Source organism: Chelon labrosus (genome assembly GCF_963514085.1).
Source record: "Chelon labrosus genome assembly, chromosome: 13".
In the NCBI taxonomy this organism is placed as follows: Eukaryota; Metazoa; Chordata; class Actinopteri; order Mugiliformes; family Mugilidae; genus Chelon; species Chelon labrosus.
Genome location: NC_140346.1, coordinates 20128572 through 20150305, shown reverse-complemented (window position 1 = coordinate 20150305; position 21734 = coordinate 20128572). Strand labels below are relative to the sequence as shown.

The following is a 21734-nucleotide window of genomic DNA, read 5'->3' as shown; positions in this document are numbered from 1 at the left end:
TATGTCTGTGAAGGTTCTCAGTCTTTTGGGTCATAGTATATGCAAAAAAAAAAAACAAGCTCAAACTAAGGTAAGTGGAGGTGTAGAGTTTAGACATTTTGCTGCTCGTGCAACGTCTCAACAAGTTGCCCTTGTTTCAGCTCGTTTTTGGAGGATGTGTGGATATTAACAATAGTGGAATATACTCTGTTACAGAGCCATTGAAACCATGACATCAGTTAATACCCGAGTCACCAAACTATCAAAAACAGGCACTCCTGGCATCAACACGTAACTTGTAGTAATGGTACCGCATCTGAATAACAGTTATAAATGATTTAGTTATGACCAGTAACCGTTGGACATGAGCTGTAAGAAACAATGATCAATATGGGAGCTGATGCAGCCTCATTATAAGTTTCTAACCCTTTATCAATTTGGAAGTAAAAACACTGTGAGTCCCCAGTCAACAGAAAAATAATTATCAACTGAACAACAGCAGATAATTGACTCAGAAATGAATACAGTGGTTGAGAGGGTAGAAATCACTGCTCTGCTCTGGGTTGACATTTAAAGAAATAGTTCAATTAAAATCCTCTTCCCACCCAAGAGAATCCATCCTCATTCAATTAGTTTGAATCTTGACACTGACACTAAATGGAGTGGAAGTCCAAGCAAAGTAATATTTAATTTCTGTGAACTTCCACGCCATCTACAAACTGTACCATCAAGTCATTTTTCATTTGATCTGAATGCTTCTCATTTGGATTCCTTCCTCCATGATGATATTTGCTTTGGGGGAGTGTAATATGTTTCTGCTCCTCACTAACTGTGAAATTAACAAACAGCAATTTTCTCCTGAAGTTGCCGGCGTGCAGGGGGAAAAGATTACTTGTTGTCCAGTAATAGGAGGCTCTTCTGGATGTAGGCGTCCTTCTTCCTGACGCTGCTGAGGAGAAATTCCACTTATCAAACCTCGCTGGTCATAGTAACGGCACCTAGAGAGGCTTACGGACATGAGTGTCACTTCAAGTGATGGTGAGGTCATTACTGTGCCCGACTTCAATTCTCTGTCATCCCAAAGAGAGCCAATTATTCCAGGGTTTGACAGATCTCTGAGATTATAAACTAGGGTCCAGCTTTGTATTCTGCTTGGTAGGTTGTTTCTATTTTGAGCGTCGCTGCCCCAAGGTATTAATTCTAATGGCAATTGCCTCGACACCACCAGAGGGGCCAAAGAGAGTGAAAATTTGATCCACAAACTAAATTGATGTTACAGCCGCAATAAACACTTGAGGGCTGGAAAGCCAGGAGAGAGAGATTTATGGAAACAACAAAGCTCATTTCAGGAGGATTTACTGTGGCATATGGTAAATGGAGAGCGGATTAGGTATAGCACAGTAACCTTACAATTAAAAGATCTGATAAAATTTTACAGTAGTAGTATGGGAGATATTATTTCAGAGGTTTCGTATTTTGTGTAGAGTAAACCAAACGAGTGAGGTTAAAAACACAAAGAAATCCTAAAATGTTGCTGAACATTAACGTCTTAAACCCTCAAATTAAACATTAGGAAAGACGCTGATATAAACTGAGATGAAGCAGAAAGTCATGTCATCTCATTTTGAAGCATTAACTTTTTTTTGTTTTCGGGAATTAAACTGATGTGTCTCCTACGCATGTTACTGTATGTCAGGCAACAAGTAACAAGAGGCTTTGGTTACATGAATCTAACGCTGATGATTCACCCGTGAAACAGCAGTTCCAATAACGTCCATTACTTTCCTTCACCATCCTCTTTCAATGCACAATGCACATACAGCAGCTAAAAATAAACTGTCAAGAGCTAACGCTTAAAGGGCAATTACCATTTTTACAACTTGGACCTTATTTCTGGCATAAAATACGATCGTTTACTCACCCATATAACTTTGGTGTCATTTGGAGTCATTCGGAAGATATTTAGATCCAGCCGAGCGCCGCGTATATCCATATTGCGGGAATGACTGGGGCACCACAACACAGCCTCTAAATAATGCATTATCTGCCGCAAAACTCGTTCATTTCACCAATATTTTGTTATGATACACTAGTGGTATTCCCAGTTGAGTCCAGAATACCACCAACAGCGCTCAGAGATGACGTCATCCAGGTCAGAAGACATCATCTGGGAATTGTAGGTCAATCTACAGACCCCGGATGATGATAACCGGTAACTCCGGACTCAACGGGGAATAGCACTAGCGTACGTTACAAAATATTGGTGAAATTAACAATTTTCGCGGCAGATAACGCGTTACTTAGAGGCTGCGTTTCGGTGCCCCAGTCACTCCCACTATATGGATATATACAAATGACACAAAAGTTATATGGGTGAGTAAACGATCGTATTTTATGCAAGAAATAAGGTCCAGGTTGTTTAAAAAAAAAAAAAAAGTTCCCCTTTAATAGACAGAAATGACCCTGTGTTTTGGACCGAGACTTTGTTTTTTTTATCAGTGTCCAACACGCCTGTTGATTTGTAGCTAAAGCTACAAGCTATAGAATAATTATACAAACATTACTGCACAATATTTAAAGAGCAGATCTGGTGTGCGTACAGTAGCTGCGGCTTAGCAGCATGCAACGTCGCTCCAGTTGGCGACAGCAGATAAACAAACACCTTCTGGCCTCAGATGGCTGTAATGTGTGAAGAGAAGGCCTTCAGTTTAAGCTAATAAGTGTGAAGGATTAAGAGCTGGGATAAATTACTCACTTACCATAATTATATCCGGCTGGTTTTAATGGAGCCTGACTATTGTCAGTGCAATAAGATGTATGAGATAATGTAGCAATAAGAAAAATGAGAATAAACTGGTCAGTTTTTTTTTTTGTTTTTGAAAAGATTTCACCAAATTAAGTGATGAAAACATTTTGAAACAAAATGGGCAAACAGAGGACAGAGTAAAACGCTCAGTTTTATCTAGTAGCTAATTTTATTGCACAACACTGAACTCCAGACATCAGCCTCACGGTGACGCTCGACAAGTTCGACGATCAACCTCATGTCTCCACAGTCACTAAATATTAAAGGGCAAGGGGGAAAAAAAAAAAGGCAAGCTTTCCTTGACGAGTGCATTACATGAGCATGAGTAACATTACAGAACCACGGAGTAATGCAGTTTTAATCTGTGGGGAGGAATAAGTGAGCGGCTGAGCTGAACCGTAGCTGCTGACCTGAGGCACCTCCTTTAGCCTCACATAACCACAGCCTGCAGCATGTACGGCCTGGTTACACCTCAAACCAGATGACAGCATTAATCTGGCCTCAACAACCCTCCCCACCATCTGGTGAGCAACAGGAGAAAGGAGCAAGGATGCCTCTCCCTCCTCAACGCACACTGCTCCTTTCTGATCAGACAAAAGAGTCTCCTTTTACATGTAAAAAAATTGCAGGTTTCACAGGGCTATCACCCACCATCTAAAAACTATTCTATCACCAAGACAGCTCAGCTGAAAACCCAACGCTATGACACCAAAGGGAGAAGGAAAAAAAAAAAAATCCCATCTCCTATTGCTTCCCTACAACAGCCAAACAGGACTATAATCTTCTTCTCTCATTGTGCAAAACTCATCTGCTGCCACCACATGACCCATTTCCTACCTGCACTACAAAGTTAAAAGAATAAAGGTGCTTTTATTTTATTTTTTTCTTTACAGACCAGCCCTTTTTACGCCTTTTACCACTTGAGAATCAACCTTCCTCTGGATATAAATGCAAATATTTCAAAATGCTGATGAAACATTTTTCTTACAAAAAAAGTTCCAATTATAGTTTTGTGGTATTTGTGATGAATTGCAGAAACTGCCTGAAAATGAATTTTTCTGTAGTTTAACGCTGCTGCTGTGAGCCATGAACATGAATGTCTTTCTCCGTCTCAAACTTCAACATAAATGTCCCAAAGCGATCCATTGCTGCGGACTACAGATAACTTTACGTCCTTTCTTGTGTGTGTTTGTGTTTGCACGCTGGACTCTCATGTTCACACGCTGCTTTCCACCCAGAGCTATGGTCTCATTTAAAGAGGGAAGCTACCTCATTAGTGTGTGCCATTTTCCCAGAGTGCCCCTGGTCTGAATCATCACGACCCCCGCCTACGTCTGGACCGTAAATGACACACTCCTCCAAGGTGCATCATTTACGGCCTACGATCAGCAGGCGGCCGCGCAAAAAAAATAAAATAAATAAATGTACGGCGAGCCCACCTGTCAGGCTTTACCACTCGCTCAGTCAGCCTGTGCTTCTCTGTGACTCACAGCGCTGCATATTTAAGTTTAATTACACGGCACACGGTGCTGGACTAAGTCACAACCTGTGGGTAGGTGGATTTAAATTAAGAAAATAAACAGACTGCACGCTGCACTTTACCACAGCCAGAGCAGCAGTCTGATCTAAGTGAGCAGTGGGAGCTAATGAGGTGAAACTCTTGACGGTCACCAAATGTGGCTGTAGTCACGCTAACTTATGTTTACTAATGATTCCTGCTAGGAGGATGAGCCATCATCTCTGATCTGCTACGGCCTACATCAATCTTCAGCGCATAAATAACTTTCACATATGTAAAACATTGTTTCTTTTATAAATATGAGATATACCTACTAGGGATGGGCGATATGGACTAAAAAATGTACCCCGGTAATTTCTGGTATTTATCACGGTAACAATAAAAATGACAATAAATAAACACCAATTCAGCCTAATCTTTTTGACTATGATGCATCGGCAAGTTTTGTCTGAGTTGTAGTTTTTACTGGACTCTTTGGATGAAGTCGACGCTGCTTCTGCATCCTTGCGCATTTTCTGGCTTTCTTCATATTCTGGTTTGTGCTTGTGTTTGAGGTGGTGGAACAAATTAGTGGTGTTACTGTCCTTTTTATGCACTATTTGTTTGCAAACCTTGCATGTTGTAATTTGCTGCTCCGCATCAGACTTTTTAACCCCTTCATGCCTAGTGTCGCGAATTCGCGACACACTGTTTCCGTTCAGACTGCAGCCGAAATAACGCATGTAATATCCAATGTCGGTTTGTGCACATTCAAAAAATTCCTAGGAACCTTTTGCAAGCACTAGTTTCTCGTAGGACCGGCCGGAATGGTAAGCAAAAATACCAATATTTAATTTCTTTATATAACTGAAAAATCAATTCAGGCGTTAAGGGGTTAAAACCAGTTCCAGAAAATGGAGGTGGAGCCTCGTTTAGGAACGAGCTCCTCGTTGCCCGGTGTATCTGCTCCGCCTTCTGCCATTGTCAATTTGTCAATATTCCATACGTGTTGGGCTCATTGGGCTGCGAGTGTGTCGCGCACATATATACGTCATCTATGGGAATTTATCGTTTTTATCGCGGGATGACATATTCTTACCGTGGGGAATGTTTTTGACGATATAGTAAAGAACGAAATATTGCACATCCCTAATACCTACTATAATAATAATAAAAATAAGTTATACTGGGCGATAGTTCAGGTAGACGTCTAGAGAATTAACACTTTTCTAGACAATTAACCCCAATTTTGTGGCTTGTAGTTTCTTTAAAAACTTTTCCATGATGCAAGATCCGGCTCCCCTTCGGAGCAATGGTCGTGCACATGCTCAGAAAGTGACACTGAAATTAGAGGCAATTTACAGGGAGTTTAAAGATTGTATATAAATCCATAGTCCATAATAATCTACATCTGTATGATGTGTCACAGAGACAAAATAGCTGCAGAAAAAGGTGGTATCTTTTTAGATGAACAAATTGGAGACTGCTGCGTTCACACACACAGTGGAAAATGTTGGAAAAACAGAGTGGAAACAATGCCAGTGGTACGACTGACCATCAGTCAACAGACATTGGAGCTAGATTTGTAATTTTGTGAATTACTGAATAAAAACTTGACAAGTTCCTATAGTCGAATGAAACTATTATTTAGCTGTAGTATCAATGAAAGGAAAGGTTTACATGACAGTGGTGAGACCAGCGATGTTGTATGGTTTAGAGACAGTGGCTTCGAGGAAAAGACAGGAGGAAGAGCAGTAAATGTTGAGGTTTTCTCTAGGCGTGACCAGGATGGACAGGATCGGGAATGAGTAGAGGGACTGCTCATGTTCGAGATGTTTCGGAGATAAAGTTAGAGAGGCCAGGTTGAGATGGTTTGGACGTGATTACAGAAGGGATAGTGAATACATTGGTCGAAGGAGGCTGAGGTTAGAGCTGCAGAGGCAGGAGTAGGGTTGCCACTCGTCCCGTAAAATACGAAATTGTCCTTTATTTGTCAATTGTTCCGTATTTCCCTAAATGTCCAACACACGCGGCACTGCTTACAAAACCCGGGCCTTTTAAAAATGTCCACTACACCCGATACTCAGCCACGTCAAAGCAAACAACTGCGAGCTCTGTTTAAGATCAGCGAGGACTCAACTGAGGAAAATGGAGACATTGTGGAGGTTTACCTTCTCTTCTACAATAACATCCTCTCTCTCTTTGGGGAAGTTGTAAAGAAGTTGGAGAGTGATGAAACCACCTGTGTTGAGTTACATTCCATCATGGATAACTTCAAGCAAAAGCCCACACAGAGACCAGTTCTTGGCTACTTAACTAAAGTGCAGCTGCAGTGTCTCTGTCCACGTGATGCAGAAGTAGCAAGGGCAGATTTTACTGCATTTCTCAATGGTTCTCAATGGTTGAGAAATGGTTCAAGTTTTCAGAAGACAACTGGCTCCTCTTCTTATTGCAACCTCTCTCTCTGCACCATGGCACCTTGACCTTTAGTGACATTGAGAGGGTGACTACCGAGCTCAACCTCATCCATAAAGTGAACATGGATGAACTTTATGATGAATGCTCCACAGCAAAACCCATTCTGATGAGGCTCAAAGAAGATGCTGAAGGTGAATGGAATTCCAAAGGTGTGGCTGTCAGGTGGGTGGCTCTCTTTCAAGTAGGTGACCTGCCTAACGTGCTGTCTATCATCAGCCACAATCCTGAGCATCCCAGCATCCACTGGATATTTTCCAGAATGGCCAACAAATGGAGTGACGGCAGGAACAGGTGCTCCATATGAGCTCCTGATCACTCTCAACTTTGAGCAGTCCTGTTCAGACTTTTACAACAGCGCTTTAAAAGACAATGAGTTACTCAGTGCTGCAAGGAGTAACAAGAAGTACACCTGGAAAAAAAGGAACAGTTTCTGATGAACCCAAGTGTTACGACTGTGGTCGTTGTGTATATGGGTTGCTGTGTTGCTGTTCTGTTTACATTATGTGTGGCAGGTGTGTGCCATGCCCAGGAGGTGATTGGTGGGAAGGTCCTGGTCCTGGCTCCTGACTGGCTGCAGCACGGAGCCCCGGTGTATATAAGAGGCCAGGATGGCGGGCCGGGGCTAGCAGCAGTAAATTCATCATCTTCTTCATCACCCAACCGGCCACAGCTTTTTCTTGTCCACTGCTTATTAGTTCTGTTACTTGTTACTTCCTTTGAGTAGTAGGGGTGGACTGCCAGTTTTGTTACCTTCTTTTCTCCTGTTTATTTAGTTAGGAAGGTAAGTGTTTTGTCATTTGTTTGTGTTTGTTAGGTTAGCCCATTTATTTCTAGGTAGGGTTGTTTTGTTTGTTATTTTGGCCTTAGTCCACCCCGAAGATACTAATCACACATTATTAAGTAGTTTCATTTTTGTAAATAAATTATCTTTCTTTATATTGGAACTATTTGTGTCTTGGTGGCTACTTGGGAAATATGGGGCCTTAAATCATGTTGTGTCCTAAACACCCCTAGATGGGGCATAACTCTGTTGAGGGAAGGAGTAACGTTTTGCACTTTCTTTGTTTTCCCTCATTGAATAAGCAGACATGTTTACAAGTGTTTTTTGTGTTTTGTTGTTCTGTTTTTTCCTCTTTAAGTAAAAATGTCCCCAGGGTTCAAAGAGAGTCCCTATATTTATGCACTTAAAAAGTTACGTTAAGTTCTCAATTAATTTTGTTTATATTTTAAAAGTTCACTGGTACAAATTTAATTTAACTGCACTTTATAAGAGAATGTGTTCATTAATAAAGTATTTTAAACTTTAAGTATGACTAATTACTTTCTTGATAACCCCGTTACTAAAAACACCAGCACAAAATAAAACACACCACCCCGCCCCACAGGAGTCGGGCCCATGGTGGTCATGGCCCAGAGGAGCCATGGTGGGCGACCCTAGGCAGGAGGCCTAGAGGAAGACCAAAGAGGTGTATGGGTTTGTGCATTATCATATCTGTATTGAATAATCAGACTGTGTCGGTGGAAAGAATCTCACAATACGATTGAATATTTTGCGATAAACAGCAATGCTGTTAGCAAAGCAGTGCACCTAATAAAGCCTATATTTTAAAACTTGGAAAATAGTTAATGGAGCGACTGTGTTTACATGGCGAATATTTCCTCGACACAACAGCACTAATTCTTTACTCGGACACTAAATAAAATGACCTGATCAGACACATGCAGGGACATGCGACACAACCTGAATATTACTTTTTTGACAAACAGAGCATTGAAACTGATCGAGTCTGCTTCTTAGAACAACTCATTGTTTTGCTACCTCTCTCCTGAAAACCCGTGTCCATGTAAACGCAGCAACTGAATCCATATTGTTTAGAAGAATCACACAGAAAAATTGCTTCAGTTTTCTCCTCTCGTGCGGGCTATTAAGCTGACAACATGTGTACGTGTCAGCAATCCTTCTTCCTGGTCAGCTGCTGAGGACACATCCTGATGCTGTACATCTTCTGAGACCCTTTTTATTGAGCTGAATTTACCTTTTCTGTCTCAGTCGGTTAAATTGCCACCAGTGTCATGCACGGCTACATTTGTTAGGCTGACACATACCTTAGTGTGGGTGTTCAATGAGGAAGCCTAATTGACCGGAGTCCACTCCGTGTACCGTGAACTCGCAGAGGACCCCTACAGAGGGTACAGGCGCTGATTGGAGGCAGAAAGAGCCGAAGCTACCTAAAGGATTCTCTCATGTAAAACTAGGTCGAATTAATTGGCTCATGCTCGCCACACAATAAAGAGGACACTGCTGAATGGTTTTTTTTTTCAAGTTAATACAGATAGCAGCTGCTGCATGCTGGACATCATACTGACATGGATGAATCAAATCATCACGTTATCCATGTGGACAGTTACAGTAGTGGAGGTTGACAGGTGTTGATTGGAGCTTTGTGTGCCGGCTCACTGAGCTAATGTGACTTTAAGGCAGGTGATCAAATAGTCTGAGTCAACTCTGACGGATGTGGAGGTTGAAGAAACGCTCATCAAAAAATAGTGTTTACATGTTACACTCAGTGGTGGGCCTTCAGGGCCATCAAAGCCTTCTCTGCTGGCCTAAACTTAATCAAAGTCGCTGACTTACATTTTAATATTTTCCATTAATGATATAAATTTTTTCCCAATAGACCATTCTTGTCATTTTATGGCATGTCTGTCTCTTAGCTACGGTGCTTCTGGCAGCGTAACTTTGCATTAGAGGTTTTATCCAATCATATTTCAGCCATCATGTGTTGCCGGAGTCAAAGAAATTTGCCTGGGCCTTCACAAGTAAAACTGCAGGCGGCTGACGCTTGAAATACAGTGTCCCCTCGTTTATCGCGGAGTTTACGTTCCAGTAAGTTCACACAACACCACACAGAACACTACGCGTAGCGAGATCAAGAGGTAAAATGTACAAGGCGAGATGCTGAATGCTTGGTGTATGTGCAGGATGATGCGATTTTATTGTCCGTATTATCCAACGAAATAACAAAATTTCCGCAATGTAAACTTGGATATGTATGAATTAAAAACCTGCGCAAAAAGTGAGCCGCAAAGTGGCAAGGGACGACTGTACACTGTAATGACACTGTTCATTTAACCAATCACATTTCAAGTGCGTATTCTTAGGCCTTCTCTGGGGCCTATGGTAGCATTTTCGCGTCCTCTGATTGGAGGGTCAGAGAGCCACTCCCGTTTAAGCCGAGCTAGCGGTTCATGTTCCTCTGTTGCAAGCTGCACAACCAAATCGTCCCTGTTAACGGTTGGATAGCTATTTTAAGGAGGAGTGGCTATTGACTTGGTTGCACGACTTAAAAAGCCATTTTCACGGCGGACTTTGAAGGAAAAGCTGGATGTTGTGAGGGAGGGAAGCCCGATCGCGGAGCTAGCTAGCCTGACCCAGCCGGGGAAAGGGTGTGTCAAAGGGTCCGCCACTTTCAGGGCAGCAACTAAGAGTGCTACGAGGAGAACTCTAAATTAAGTTTTGGTGAGTAAAATTGAAATTGAAACTGAAATACTGTGTTAATTGTGAATCGATTCATGAAATCAGCAGTGATACCCAGCCCTGGTTTACAGGTTGTGTTTTGTTTGCTGTCTTGAAGCTAATATCATACTTTGGTCATTCGCATTTTAGCTGATGCACATTAAATGGACGGTACGTGCTTCCTCCACATCAGACGGAAAAATATGACACACAACATTAAGCATTATGCTCACAATCTAATCAGCATTTTTGCTCGCTGAGTGACTCACTTTGATGTTTGGTTCACTGACTGCACGAGTGATTTGCTATCCACGGGACGGTCCAAGAATAAAGATCATTGTGCTGCCTAAAAAGAAAATTAATTATAACCTGCATGTTAGTTTCAAATGAATTGATGGAGAGGTTTCAGATTCAAAAACACAGAGCGTGAAGAATTTCTCAATATTAGTACAACTCAGTGAATTGATGTAAGAGATGATATAGACAGATGTTGATTCCTCTACTCAGATTGCACATAAATTAGTGCTTTGGTGTTGGATGAATGCAAATGCAATGAAAAAATGTTTTTATGCATATGTTGGTGCGTGGGCGACACAGTGGTGTGGTGGTTAGCACTGATGCCTCACAGCAAGATGGTTCTGGGCCATCAGCCGAAAGGGGCCTTTCTGTGTGGAGTTTGCATGTTCTCCCTGTGTCTGCGTGGGTTCTCTCCAGGTACTCCGGCTTCCTCCCACCGTCCAAAGACATGCTGGTTAGGTCAATGATTCTATATTGGCTGTAGGTGTGAGTCTCTTTGTGTTAGCCCTGCGATAGACTGACGACCTGTTCAGGATGTACCCTGACGCTTGCCAAATAACAGCTGGGATAGACTCCAGTTCCCCCGCGACCCTCCAGAGGACAAGCGGTTACAAAAAATGAATGAAGGTAGGTGCATTTTTACTCTGTTTAGACAGTTTAGATTAAAATAGTTCCAAAAACTGAGCCCAGGAAGTAATTTTGATTTAATCTTGATTTTAAATTTTTCCGATTTTTCTGACACAGAATTTATTTACCGAGTGTCGGTTGCTTTTGGGTGTGAATCGAGTAAAGAAGAAAACTCATATCTGCAAATTTAATTTTGAATTATTACTTGAAAATTGTTTGAGAACTTACTGTTTTAACTCACGTTTGGTCGATTTACAGAGACTGCACCTGCTTGAGAATTGGCTCCAACCTTTTCTGAGATGTGAGGTCCACTATCAGGACCCAGCATCCCTCGCCAGCTAGAGGCAGTCAGTGCTCATGGTATCTTTGGCGGTGAACAGCCTTATCTCAGGAAGTCGTTTTGAAATTTGCCACTGGCTCTGATGGTCTCTGCAGTGGTTAAAAATGAGGTATGGTTCATACTGGGTATATCTAAAGGGTAATCTGTGGTCTCAGAGTGTTAGTTTGTACCAGAGCCCTGACTTTGTACTTCTGGCTAAATTGTTTGATTTTCATAAGTTTATTCTCTGATGAACAACTTTTTTTGTTTTGTTTATAGTTTATTATAGTGTTAAAAAGTGGGGAACCACACTATTGGGACTGTCCTTAGTTTGGTTTTGTAATATACAAAATGCAGGTTCACAACTGTGAATGTCCACCACGCCCAGTAATGCTACTGCACCATTGCGTGACCGGACAGAAATAGATCATAGTCACCTACATGATCAACATTAATTTTCCAAAATCGTGTATAAATCCATGAATGACAAACTTTTTAGCAGCTATTTTGACAAGAATATTTGTCACTGTGCAGCAGCAACGAGTACTGGTGTGCAGATTCGAGCTTTTGCAAAGATACTGATATCTTTAACAAACTCTACGACTCTGTGTGATTCTTTGCCTCGAAGCAGAATATATTTACTCTGTAATATAAAGAGATCCGTAATGACTGAACAACCAACAGGAGGACTCAAAGGCACGACCCACAACCCCTGGAATCAGAAGGTCTTTACATCAGTTGAAGGTTCACTGCTCCGGTAAGCAGGCAGAAAATCAGGCAAAGGAATCCAAAAGGGCAAATAAGAGCAGAAACCCAATAAACAAACAGACAAGATTCAGTTCACAAGATAAAACCACGAAATGAGAATAGATTTGCTGGTGTAAAGCTACAAAGACAAACTGGCACAGGGGAAGGGAACCCACAGATTAGAGATAATGGGGAGTCTCAAAGGAGAGAAACACACAGACAGGAAGTTATCAGAAACGAGACAAGAGTAATTTTTACAAGCACACTGTTACTTATTGGTTATATAAATGTAAACCCATGAATCTTTCATATGCTCATTACAGAACATTACTTCAAGACTTTTTTACAGCATCATAACCAAACAATGATAAACTGATGACTCACGGTTCAATTAAATTCAAACCGTGTCACCGAACTTTCTGACTTCACAAAGGTCAAGCAATGTTTTACAGCATCTTCCACCATAACGACCAAACTTTGATTTGCAAAGAGAGAGATTACAACAAAACGCGATTCCTAATTTTGCCTGTTGACACCGACAGCAAGAATGCTTCAAGTTAAAATTACTGAATTATGTCTCATTGATATCATGATGTACACCGATCAGGCATAACATTATGGCCACCTTCCTAATATTGTGTAGGTCTCCCTTGTGCTGACTCATCAGAGAATGGACATGGGCCTCCTGAGGGTGTCCTGTGGTGTCTGGCAACAGAATGTTGATAGTGGGCGGCCTTTGGGTCCTATGGGTTGTGGATCCTCTGTGGATCAGACTTGTTCCAGTGCATCCCACAGATACTTGATCAGTTTGGGATCTAGTGAATTTGGAGGCCAGGTCAACACCTTGTGCTGTTCTTCATGTTTTTTTAGTTGTTCCTAAACCGTTTTTGTGTGTGTGCCTGTGTCAGGATGCATCCTGCTGGGGATGGCTGCTGCCATCAAGGAGTGTCATTTCTGTGGGGTGGGGGTGCCTGGTCTGGTCTAGGTGGGTGCTACATGACTAAGTAACATCCACATTAACGCCAGGTCCAAAAGTTTCCCAGCAGAACACTGAATTGTCACAAGATGGTCAGTGTTATTCACTTCTCCTGTCAGTGGTTTTAATGTTGTGGCTGATCGGTGTAGATACCATAATTAGCGTGAAATATGTTTTCCCCAATTATGGTGGCTACCACTGTTTGAAAGTGATTGAAACTCAAACCCTATGGTCAAAAGTGTGGGAATTCATTAAACAGCGACCCAGTCAGTTGCATCCTCAATAACCATGAAACAACCCAAACAACCTGATCGTTGGTTGGCTGTCAGTGCTTGGGAGTTGTCAGAAAGACCTCATCTGTTGATTGTCAGACAAGAACAAAGACTGCAGACTCCAGAGTAGACGCTAAAGGATAGCATGGTAACGCTGCTTCCCAGTGCATCTAGACCTATGAAACTAAACGACATAGACCTACTTAAATGTCACATTACCCTAAGTGGGTGTAAGCAACCCATAGCAGATAAATAATATAGCTGCATTTCCAGTTTTAATCATCACAAGTCACTGAAGTCCATTTATACTGAACTCATATATATACACACACACACACACTAATACTAAATAATACATTCCCTAATAAATACGGTAAAATCTGAACAAATCTGAACCTTTGTCATGAATAATATCATTTGGTAAAAGTTAGTTTGAAATGAGATAGATTATGTTTGAATAAAGGTTCAATAGGGGACGTTCTGTTTACTATTTAGTGGTCAGCCAAAGGATTGATGGACACACAATAAAGACTAATCAACCAATCAAATAATAATGATTTTATGTTGCAGCCCTAGTTAAAACCGATTTTATTAACCTCACTTTTTATCTCCAAGTACTTTGACTTCTGGATATCTTGCAGATTTCTAGTTGACTGAGACTACTGCCCCTCTCTGGTAGCTGCCAAGGCTTCATTCATCCTCATGCAGCCGCCTGCTGTTAGGACCACTCATTTCTTGTTTAGTTAATCATGCGATACATAATCAGAATTACCCTAAGCTCTGTGAGTTATTCTCTGAAAAGGGATCTAGCTGGCTTGCAAACATCAGCTTACACCACAGCCAAGTTGCTCCCATCTCATTATAAACCAGCCGTCAGTGAACACAATCAGCTGAGGACATGACAATATTTTAATAGCTGTGGCACAGAGAAAGGCATTTTTACGAGGGGAGGGGGGGTTGAGTTTGGCACGACAAGTCACCTTGTCACTGTCCTCAAGCCAATCTGATGGGCAGCAGCAATGTGTCTCAGCATGGAAACACTGATCCTACATCTAGGACGCGATTTACCGCTGTAAATGTTGTTCAAAACGCTCAATCCTGCAGACAGCGGCGCATTAACAGATTTATTTAGAAGCCAATTTTCTACGGATCTTCTCATGTGAAGCCAATGAGCTGCAGTGTCTCACCAATACAAACTTCTCAGCTCATTTAAGGTCATTTTGGGCAGACAAGTCTCTGACAGACAGCGCCGGATTTTGACGTGCAGCTTAGCCGAAAAGAAGGAAAAAAAAAATCTGTGGTGCAAATTAAGAAAACCATTTGATCATCGGAAGAGGCTGGAGTTGCTCGTCAGTGAGCCGCACTCTGAATTCATTCGTTTCATCCCATTTGGCTGTTACACAAATCAAAGCACGGCAGATGTAATGTCACGCCACAGCGATTTCCATTCAGAAGCCCCTTGTAAAAACCCATATTTTAAGTCAGGTGTCCTCTGTGTGGCTAAAGGACAACACAGAAGTTTTCCAAGTTCTTTTCAGCACTCGCAAGTAAGGTGAAGATGATATAATGTTCTCTAATGCTGTTCTTTAGTCAGATCTCTGGTTTGAAGCAAACACATCGTGACATGAAAGACTCAAGCTGTAACAATCTCCGATTTCCACGCTGGGAGGAAGACAACATCTGGTGGGAAACAACACAGCAGCAGCACAGTTGACAGGAACAAGATTGGCCGAGTCAGAAAAGCCTAAAGAGCTTTTAGGGGAAGCTTGAATGTGTTCTCTAAAAAAAAAAGAAGAGGGAAACGAGCTGTATTTAACTCATCTGTCAATATTATCGTGTGCTACGATCTCAGGTTTGGCTCCAACCTGATGATTAAACAAATTACTGATCATTTAAGCTGCAATTCATCCTTTTATCAAGTTATTTAAAAGGTATTCTGACTAATTATTGGCTTTTTATGCATTAGAAGCTAACTACATGCATGCACCAAAGTCTTAGCAGCAAAAAAAAAACCCAATGCAGGACTTTGAACTTGTTCATTATTAATCAACCCCATCTTAATTTGACAGCCGGGATTTCTTGTCCAGAATCTTTTTTAAACGACATCCGTGCTCCTCTTCAGGTAGGATCCAAGCTTTTATCTTATTTTTAACCACACAGGGGACAATAACCATCAAAAGAAAGCGTGGGGGGAAAAAAGAAACGACAACATTTGACTTTTGAATTTGAAATTCACTTCAGAGCATTCAACCGTGCAACAACATTATGCCCTCTTAAGATGAAGAGTACTCTGCTGTGAGCTTAAAATGGGACCTCTGGTAGAAAAAACACAAGCCGCTGCAGCCACAGTGGAATTCGCAGCAATAAAAATTACATATTTCATGAATTGTCTGTGTTCTGGCATTTAAATAATAAAAAAAGAGAAAATCCTTAAACATGGAAGAAGAGGAAGAAGAAGTTGGGATATCTGGGATCTGAGCAGGCTAATAACTGTTTATAACTTCTTCTGGGAATAATACATTTACACACCATCAAGGTTTAAAGGAACAAGAAATGAAAAGTGTGTGAATAAAGCTGCACTTTACTGACTAAATTCCCCATAGTTAACCATTAAAACACACTTTTCTCTGAGGAATAAGTTGAACATTTTCTAATTGCGTCCAAACAAGGTTAAAGTCTTGACTTTAAGTAGATAAAAAACAATATATTTAACACTCATCGCGGTGCTGAAGAGCTGCTGCAGCTGGTCTCACGGTGAATTAATTAGCCTACCTTGAAAGATCCATATGAACATGAACAGCATGGCTCGGAGTCTCGTCTTCATCTCCATGGCGCAACATCCACCGGCTCCTCCGAGCAGCTGCTTTAAAGCTGACAGCGAACACTCCCCCCTCTAACTGCTGCTCAAACTGTCTTCAGGTAGCAATTAACTGTCCGCTGCAAAAAAAAAAAAAAAAAAAAAAAAAACGCGGCGAGGCGACGTCTGCGAGCAAAGCTTCCCCTTGCGCTTCCCATGCCGCCTCCAAACAGCGGCTGACATGGCAGAGCGCACCGGCGGCTGCGCTCCTCTCCTCTCCGCGACACCCCCGGGACGCGGAGGCGCTTCAAGTTCCTCGGTCTTTGTTTCTTGTTGAGCTGGATCCAGGTTGAGAAGGATTTACTTCTTCTGTGCGTCTGTGCCCGAGTGAGTGGCTTCTTGTCCGGCTCACGCAGGAAACCGAAGAGGAGCTTATTCACCTGGCTGAGCTGCTCGGTGACGCCCCCTGGCAACGGTGGCAGCAAACACACTTCTGTCGTTTCTTTTTAATTCCAGCCTCCCACAGACTAAATCCATTTATTCATAGCAGTTGCATCTATAGTTTGTGGCATTAGAGCACAAAAAAATGCACCTTAAGGTCAAGGTGATAAGGTTTTAGCTCACTGATAAATCTGGATGATGCGCCAAGAATGTGATTTGTATTTGTGCAGTAAGCGTCCCACATCCACAGCAAAGACAACTCACTCCCCTAAAGCTAGACTAATTATTAGCCTTAGAAAGTTTTCTGTGACTAAAGCACATCCTCCATGCAGAGAGGGATCTTATCTTAGGAGCTGCAAACCACCACCTGTCTTTGTTCTCTGATATCACTACAAGAGGCTACAGTGATGGAGAAGGAACGCGTTGTGCAGGAAAGCAACAAACCCACATAAATACTATTAGATGAGCTTCATTATTCGTGTTTTCTCTCTTTACAGACGTGAAAATTGCACAAGATGCGCTGCAGCAGTAGGTAGGAGTTTGTGTCCTCCCCTTGTCTGCATGCGTTTCCTCCGGTTCATCTCCGCCTGCGTCCTCATGCCCAAAGAGATGCAGAAAGTGGATACGCTGACACAAATTTAGAAACAGCAGGACACGGCTTCTGTGTATTCTGCAACCTGAGCCTGACACAATTTTTTGTCGTTGTTGTTTTGCTGAATGTGTTCCTTCCGACACAGCATTTCTCATGGGTGCGTCAGGTGTGTGCTGCACCTAAAACCCCAGTTCAACTGGGACGTCGCAGACTTTTATGGAGCACATCACAGCGGCAAGAGCAGAAGTGCAAACACGGGAGGTCATGCGTGCTTTTTTTTTTTTTTTTTTTTTTTTACATATATACATGAAAACCTCATCCTAACTGTGCAATTTATATATATTTTTTAACTTCTGAAAGCTGCTGTTTTCTGGGCAATTACGCATAGAAGGACAATGAAATGTCAGCACAAACCGTTTTCCCTTATTGAGAAGAGATTTGGAGCGCCGCTATCCTTTATTCGGAGTGATGGAAATGTTTGCTCGAACACCATTTGCAGCTTGGTGCCGTTCCAGAGAGTTTTTTCAGTGTTTTATCAGTGAAAGCAGCTGAATGAGGACAAAATAATGAAAAATAATCACCTCAATTGTTCTGTCAGGTTGAAAAAAATGACATAATCTTTTGACAAGTCTGCAGCAACATAATCTCATCCACTGTAACTATTAAAAAAAACATGCATTCTTCTAGGTTTATCTAAATTCTGACCTTGAAAGGGGCAGAGTTTTTATATATATATATACACTGACTTGCCAATTCATTAGGTACGCTAGAGAAAACAAATGCATTCTAATATAACAGTCTAAATTGTTTGAAATAACCAGGTGAGCTGTTGATTCAACTGTGTTTTGAAGGCTGTGGTTTGTGTCGCGTTGTACCGACACGTTTCTATTATTTTGACAGCCCTGTTTTAGTCAGTGGGCTAGGCTGAGTAACAGAAACTCTTGAGTGTTTAATTCAGTCCAGTTTAACTGTATCACAAACTACATGCACCAAAATGATCATACGGTTAAATTACCAGCTTCCTGGTTTTCTGTAGTGTACCTAATGTTTTGGCAAGTGAATGTATGGCTGCACATGTAATGCCAGCGCGGTACAGTTCAGAGAAGAATCAAGTGTCAGAGGTCGGAGACACAGCGTGCAGCCACTTCTACAAGAGAACAGGAGCTGCTGAGGGATTTCATATCGTAATGTAAGTCTGACGTCCGGGGCTCAGCAAAAAAATGCGCTGTCAGGTGAAATATTAATGTAGGTGGGTCGATGTGTTGTATTTTTAATGGAATATAATGGATTTATTACATGATATAAGGCTTCACATGTTTTCTGGGAGCGTTTTTTTTTTCTTTCTGCAGCTTCGTGTTCGGGGTTAGGCATGTGCCACCGAGCCTCGTTCGCATGTCGACAGAAGTGTAAGCCTGTGTGTGTGTTGTTTTTGTTTTTGTTACATACTTGGAGAGTTGCTGTCAGACAGGCAGTTACACTCCTGACTTATTTATTGTGGCGCCTGCTGTCCCCTGTCTTCTTCTGTTGTCGTCACATTTTAAAGTTGGACCTGGTGAGGATCTTACGCTGTAAACACTGTCTCATGACTCGGTATGAATAAGTCAGGAGACCTTGTATGAATTATAGTGCAGGTGAAACATGTGCAGTATATATGTGAGAGCGAGCTGAGTGGTTAATGATTTATTCCATCGCCCGCAGTTTAATTAGTTCACACGTGCAGTTTTAAAACTTATTAAGTGGAGCAATATTTTTTATTTACAGTATATATGTAAGTGTTGTTGTGCTGTTCTTTTATGGAAGGATTATGGGGAAAAAAATGAAATAAAAACAAGGCAACACATAAGGGAGTAAAGAAAACCTGCTTTTTGTATGAAGGTGAAATTAAACCACTCAAAGTATTTTTAAATATATTTTTGTTAATCAGTAGGGACTGCAAGAGTTATATTAAAGGTAACGAGGCAGAAAATAATAAGGTAAAAATATATTTTAATTACAGTAGCTGCAGAATGTATTTTCTTAAAATAGATATTTTTATAATTCATTGTGTTATTACATCTTGAAACATCTTAAAATTATGAGAAGTTATTATTAACTCAGTAGCTAGTGTATTAAGTATGACTGACTGAAAGTACACCAATCAGCCACAACATTAAAACCACTGACAGGAAACTTCTGGGAAACTTTCGGACCTGGCATTCATTCATGTGGATGTTACTTAGACATGTAGCACCCACCTAGACCAGACCAGGCACCCCCACCCCATAGTAATGACACTCCTTGATGGCACCGCCATCCCCAGCAGGATGCAGTCTGACACAGGAACACTTACAAAAACAGTTTAGGATCAACTCAAAAAACATGAATGTTTTTGTGTGGGATGATCCACAGAGGCCCCTCCCCTCAATCCATAAGGACCCAAAGGCCCCCACTAACAGCATCCTGTTGCCAGACACCATAGGACACCCTCACAAGGCCCATGTCCATTCTCTGATGAGTCACAACTGTTTGGAGGCACAAGGGAGACCTACACAGTATTGGGAAGACAGTCATCCAAGGAGCTTCTTCATCTTGAAATGACTGGTGGGGACTTTAGGTTTTTCTTTGGATTTCTAACAGACCCTAGTCATGCGAGTTTCTCTAATAAAAACTTTCCACCAGTCAATTTGAACTGAAGAAACCACTCAGATCAGTGGTGAAACCTCTCCAAGGAACCCCAAACAAGTCCTACTGCCTTTGTTTGAGCTTTGATTTTCGATATACTGCAGATTAGTATGTTAACCCTGCAATAATGTGTGTTTCAGGTATTTTGTACGCACTTTTCTTTTAGTTCAAATTAAATTGCAAGTCAGAAATTCACTGCAGGATTTTGGCATCAGCCTGTTTTAGCTTGGCGTTCCTAAGAAATGTATGTTTTAATAACTGGCAGCAACATTTAATTACGCGATGGAAAAGGAATAAGGCAGGAGAATATTAAAGCCCTGCAGTCTCTTTCCTGTCAGGTGGAGGTAACTCAAATTACAGTCAGAGCTCCGAGGCAATGTCAGGTACATGACAAACTTTATTATTTGAATGTTTGTTCCTGTATAACTAAAAATGAAAGTGCCACTTAAGCAGTTTTTTTGTGTGTAGCAAAGAAATGAATATCAATAGAGCAGTTACAGGGTGCATAATGTCTCCCAAATGTCTTGAGTCACAAGATTTCCAACCTGATTTATTAGTTCAGCCCAGGATTTACGGTAGCATTGCTGACTGTACACATACTTATAGTTTAATTCATTTCTACAGCCACACATTAATGCAAACTTGTCTGATCTAATCAGTGTTTTCTGCATTTTTGTTGACTTGTGTGTCTCTATTCCTGTGTGAATGTGCGTGAAAAATGTGCAAATCATGTCCACGTACCCTCAGAAAATAGATGTCACTGCCACCTGTGAATAATTGATTGTGTAAGTGGGACTGAAGCTCTGATATGAAACTGCACCGCTTGCACGTCCAGGCCTTTTCCCCTTCAATAAGCCACATTTTCAGTGGGTCAGGTAGATTTTAGAAGTTAATTCAGCAAAAATGTTGACGACGACTCTCCGACAACTGTGCGTTCATGCGGCGCACACATGATAAATGGCTGCACAAAAGACGTTGGCATTTAGAAATGTTTCTTTGGTATATTTCTTCAGTATCTCTCAGATTTGTGACACTTTCAGTGGCTATCTGTACGAGGAACGACACTCCCCGCGGTTTTCCTGAATACGTCCATTGTTAAAGCCGGCTGAGATGGTGTTATCAGGCTGCCAGATGGTAGAAGGTGAGCTTAGCCTTGACAGTCAGCCTCTAGATAGCATGACTTGACTCTGGTGTGGAAATCATTTCCTCCTCGCTGCACTTGGTATTTTCCAGTGTCTGAAGACAACAAAATGATGGATCACTGGTATTTCCATGTTCACAGAGTTGTTAATTCTTTTGTGCCACCTAGTGGTGTGCACCAGAAGCACCACAGCAGTCTGTGTGTGTTCACTCATCACCTCTACCTGGCTGGTTTCTTTTTAGTGGGGGTGTAGTGCTTGTTTGGCTGCAGGTGAAAATCAGTGGACAGGTCAGCAGTCCCTTGTAGGTTTAATACAGATTGACAGACAATCTTTCACACTTACGCTTGTACCTGTTGGCTCTTTTTAGTCTCAGCTCCTGACCTGCATGTCTTTGGACAGAGGGAAGAAACACCCAGAGGAAATCCACGTGAGAGCACAGTGAGAACATGCAGTGTCCTTGTCGAAAAGGCCACATGGCAGGGAATTTAATTCAGTTCATTCAATTTTATTTATATAAAATCAATAAGAGGCAAATTTGTCTCAAGACGCTTCACACAACCCGGAGCCTTAAAACCCCTAGAGCAA

General features: G+C 41.6%; 1 protein-coding gene across 1 annotated transcript in view; it reads right to left on the bottom strand.

Annotated features, from left to right (window-relative positions):
* The window catches only part of esamb (endothelial cell adhesion molecule b), a gene marked incomplete at its 5' end in the record, with an annotated part of 51115 nt that extends 34769 nt beyond the window's left edge, over nucleotides 1-16346 (bottom strand). The window contains one exon of the mRNA XM_084559115.1: nucleotides 16289-16346. Coding sequence (XP_084415241.1) covers nucleotides 16289-16346 — 58 coding nt within the window. The remainder of the gene's footprint in view (nucleotides 1-16288) is intronic.
* Between the last annotated feature and the right edge of the window lie 5388 nt (nucleotides 16347-21734).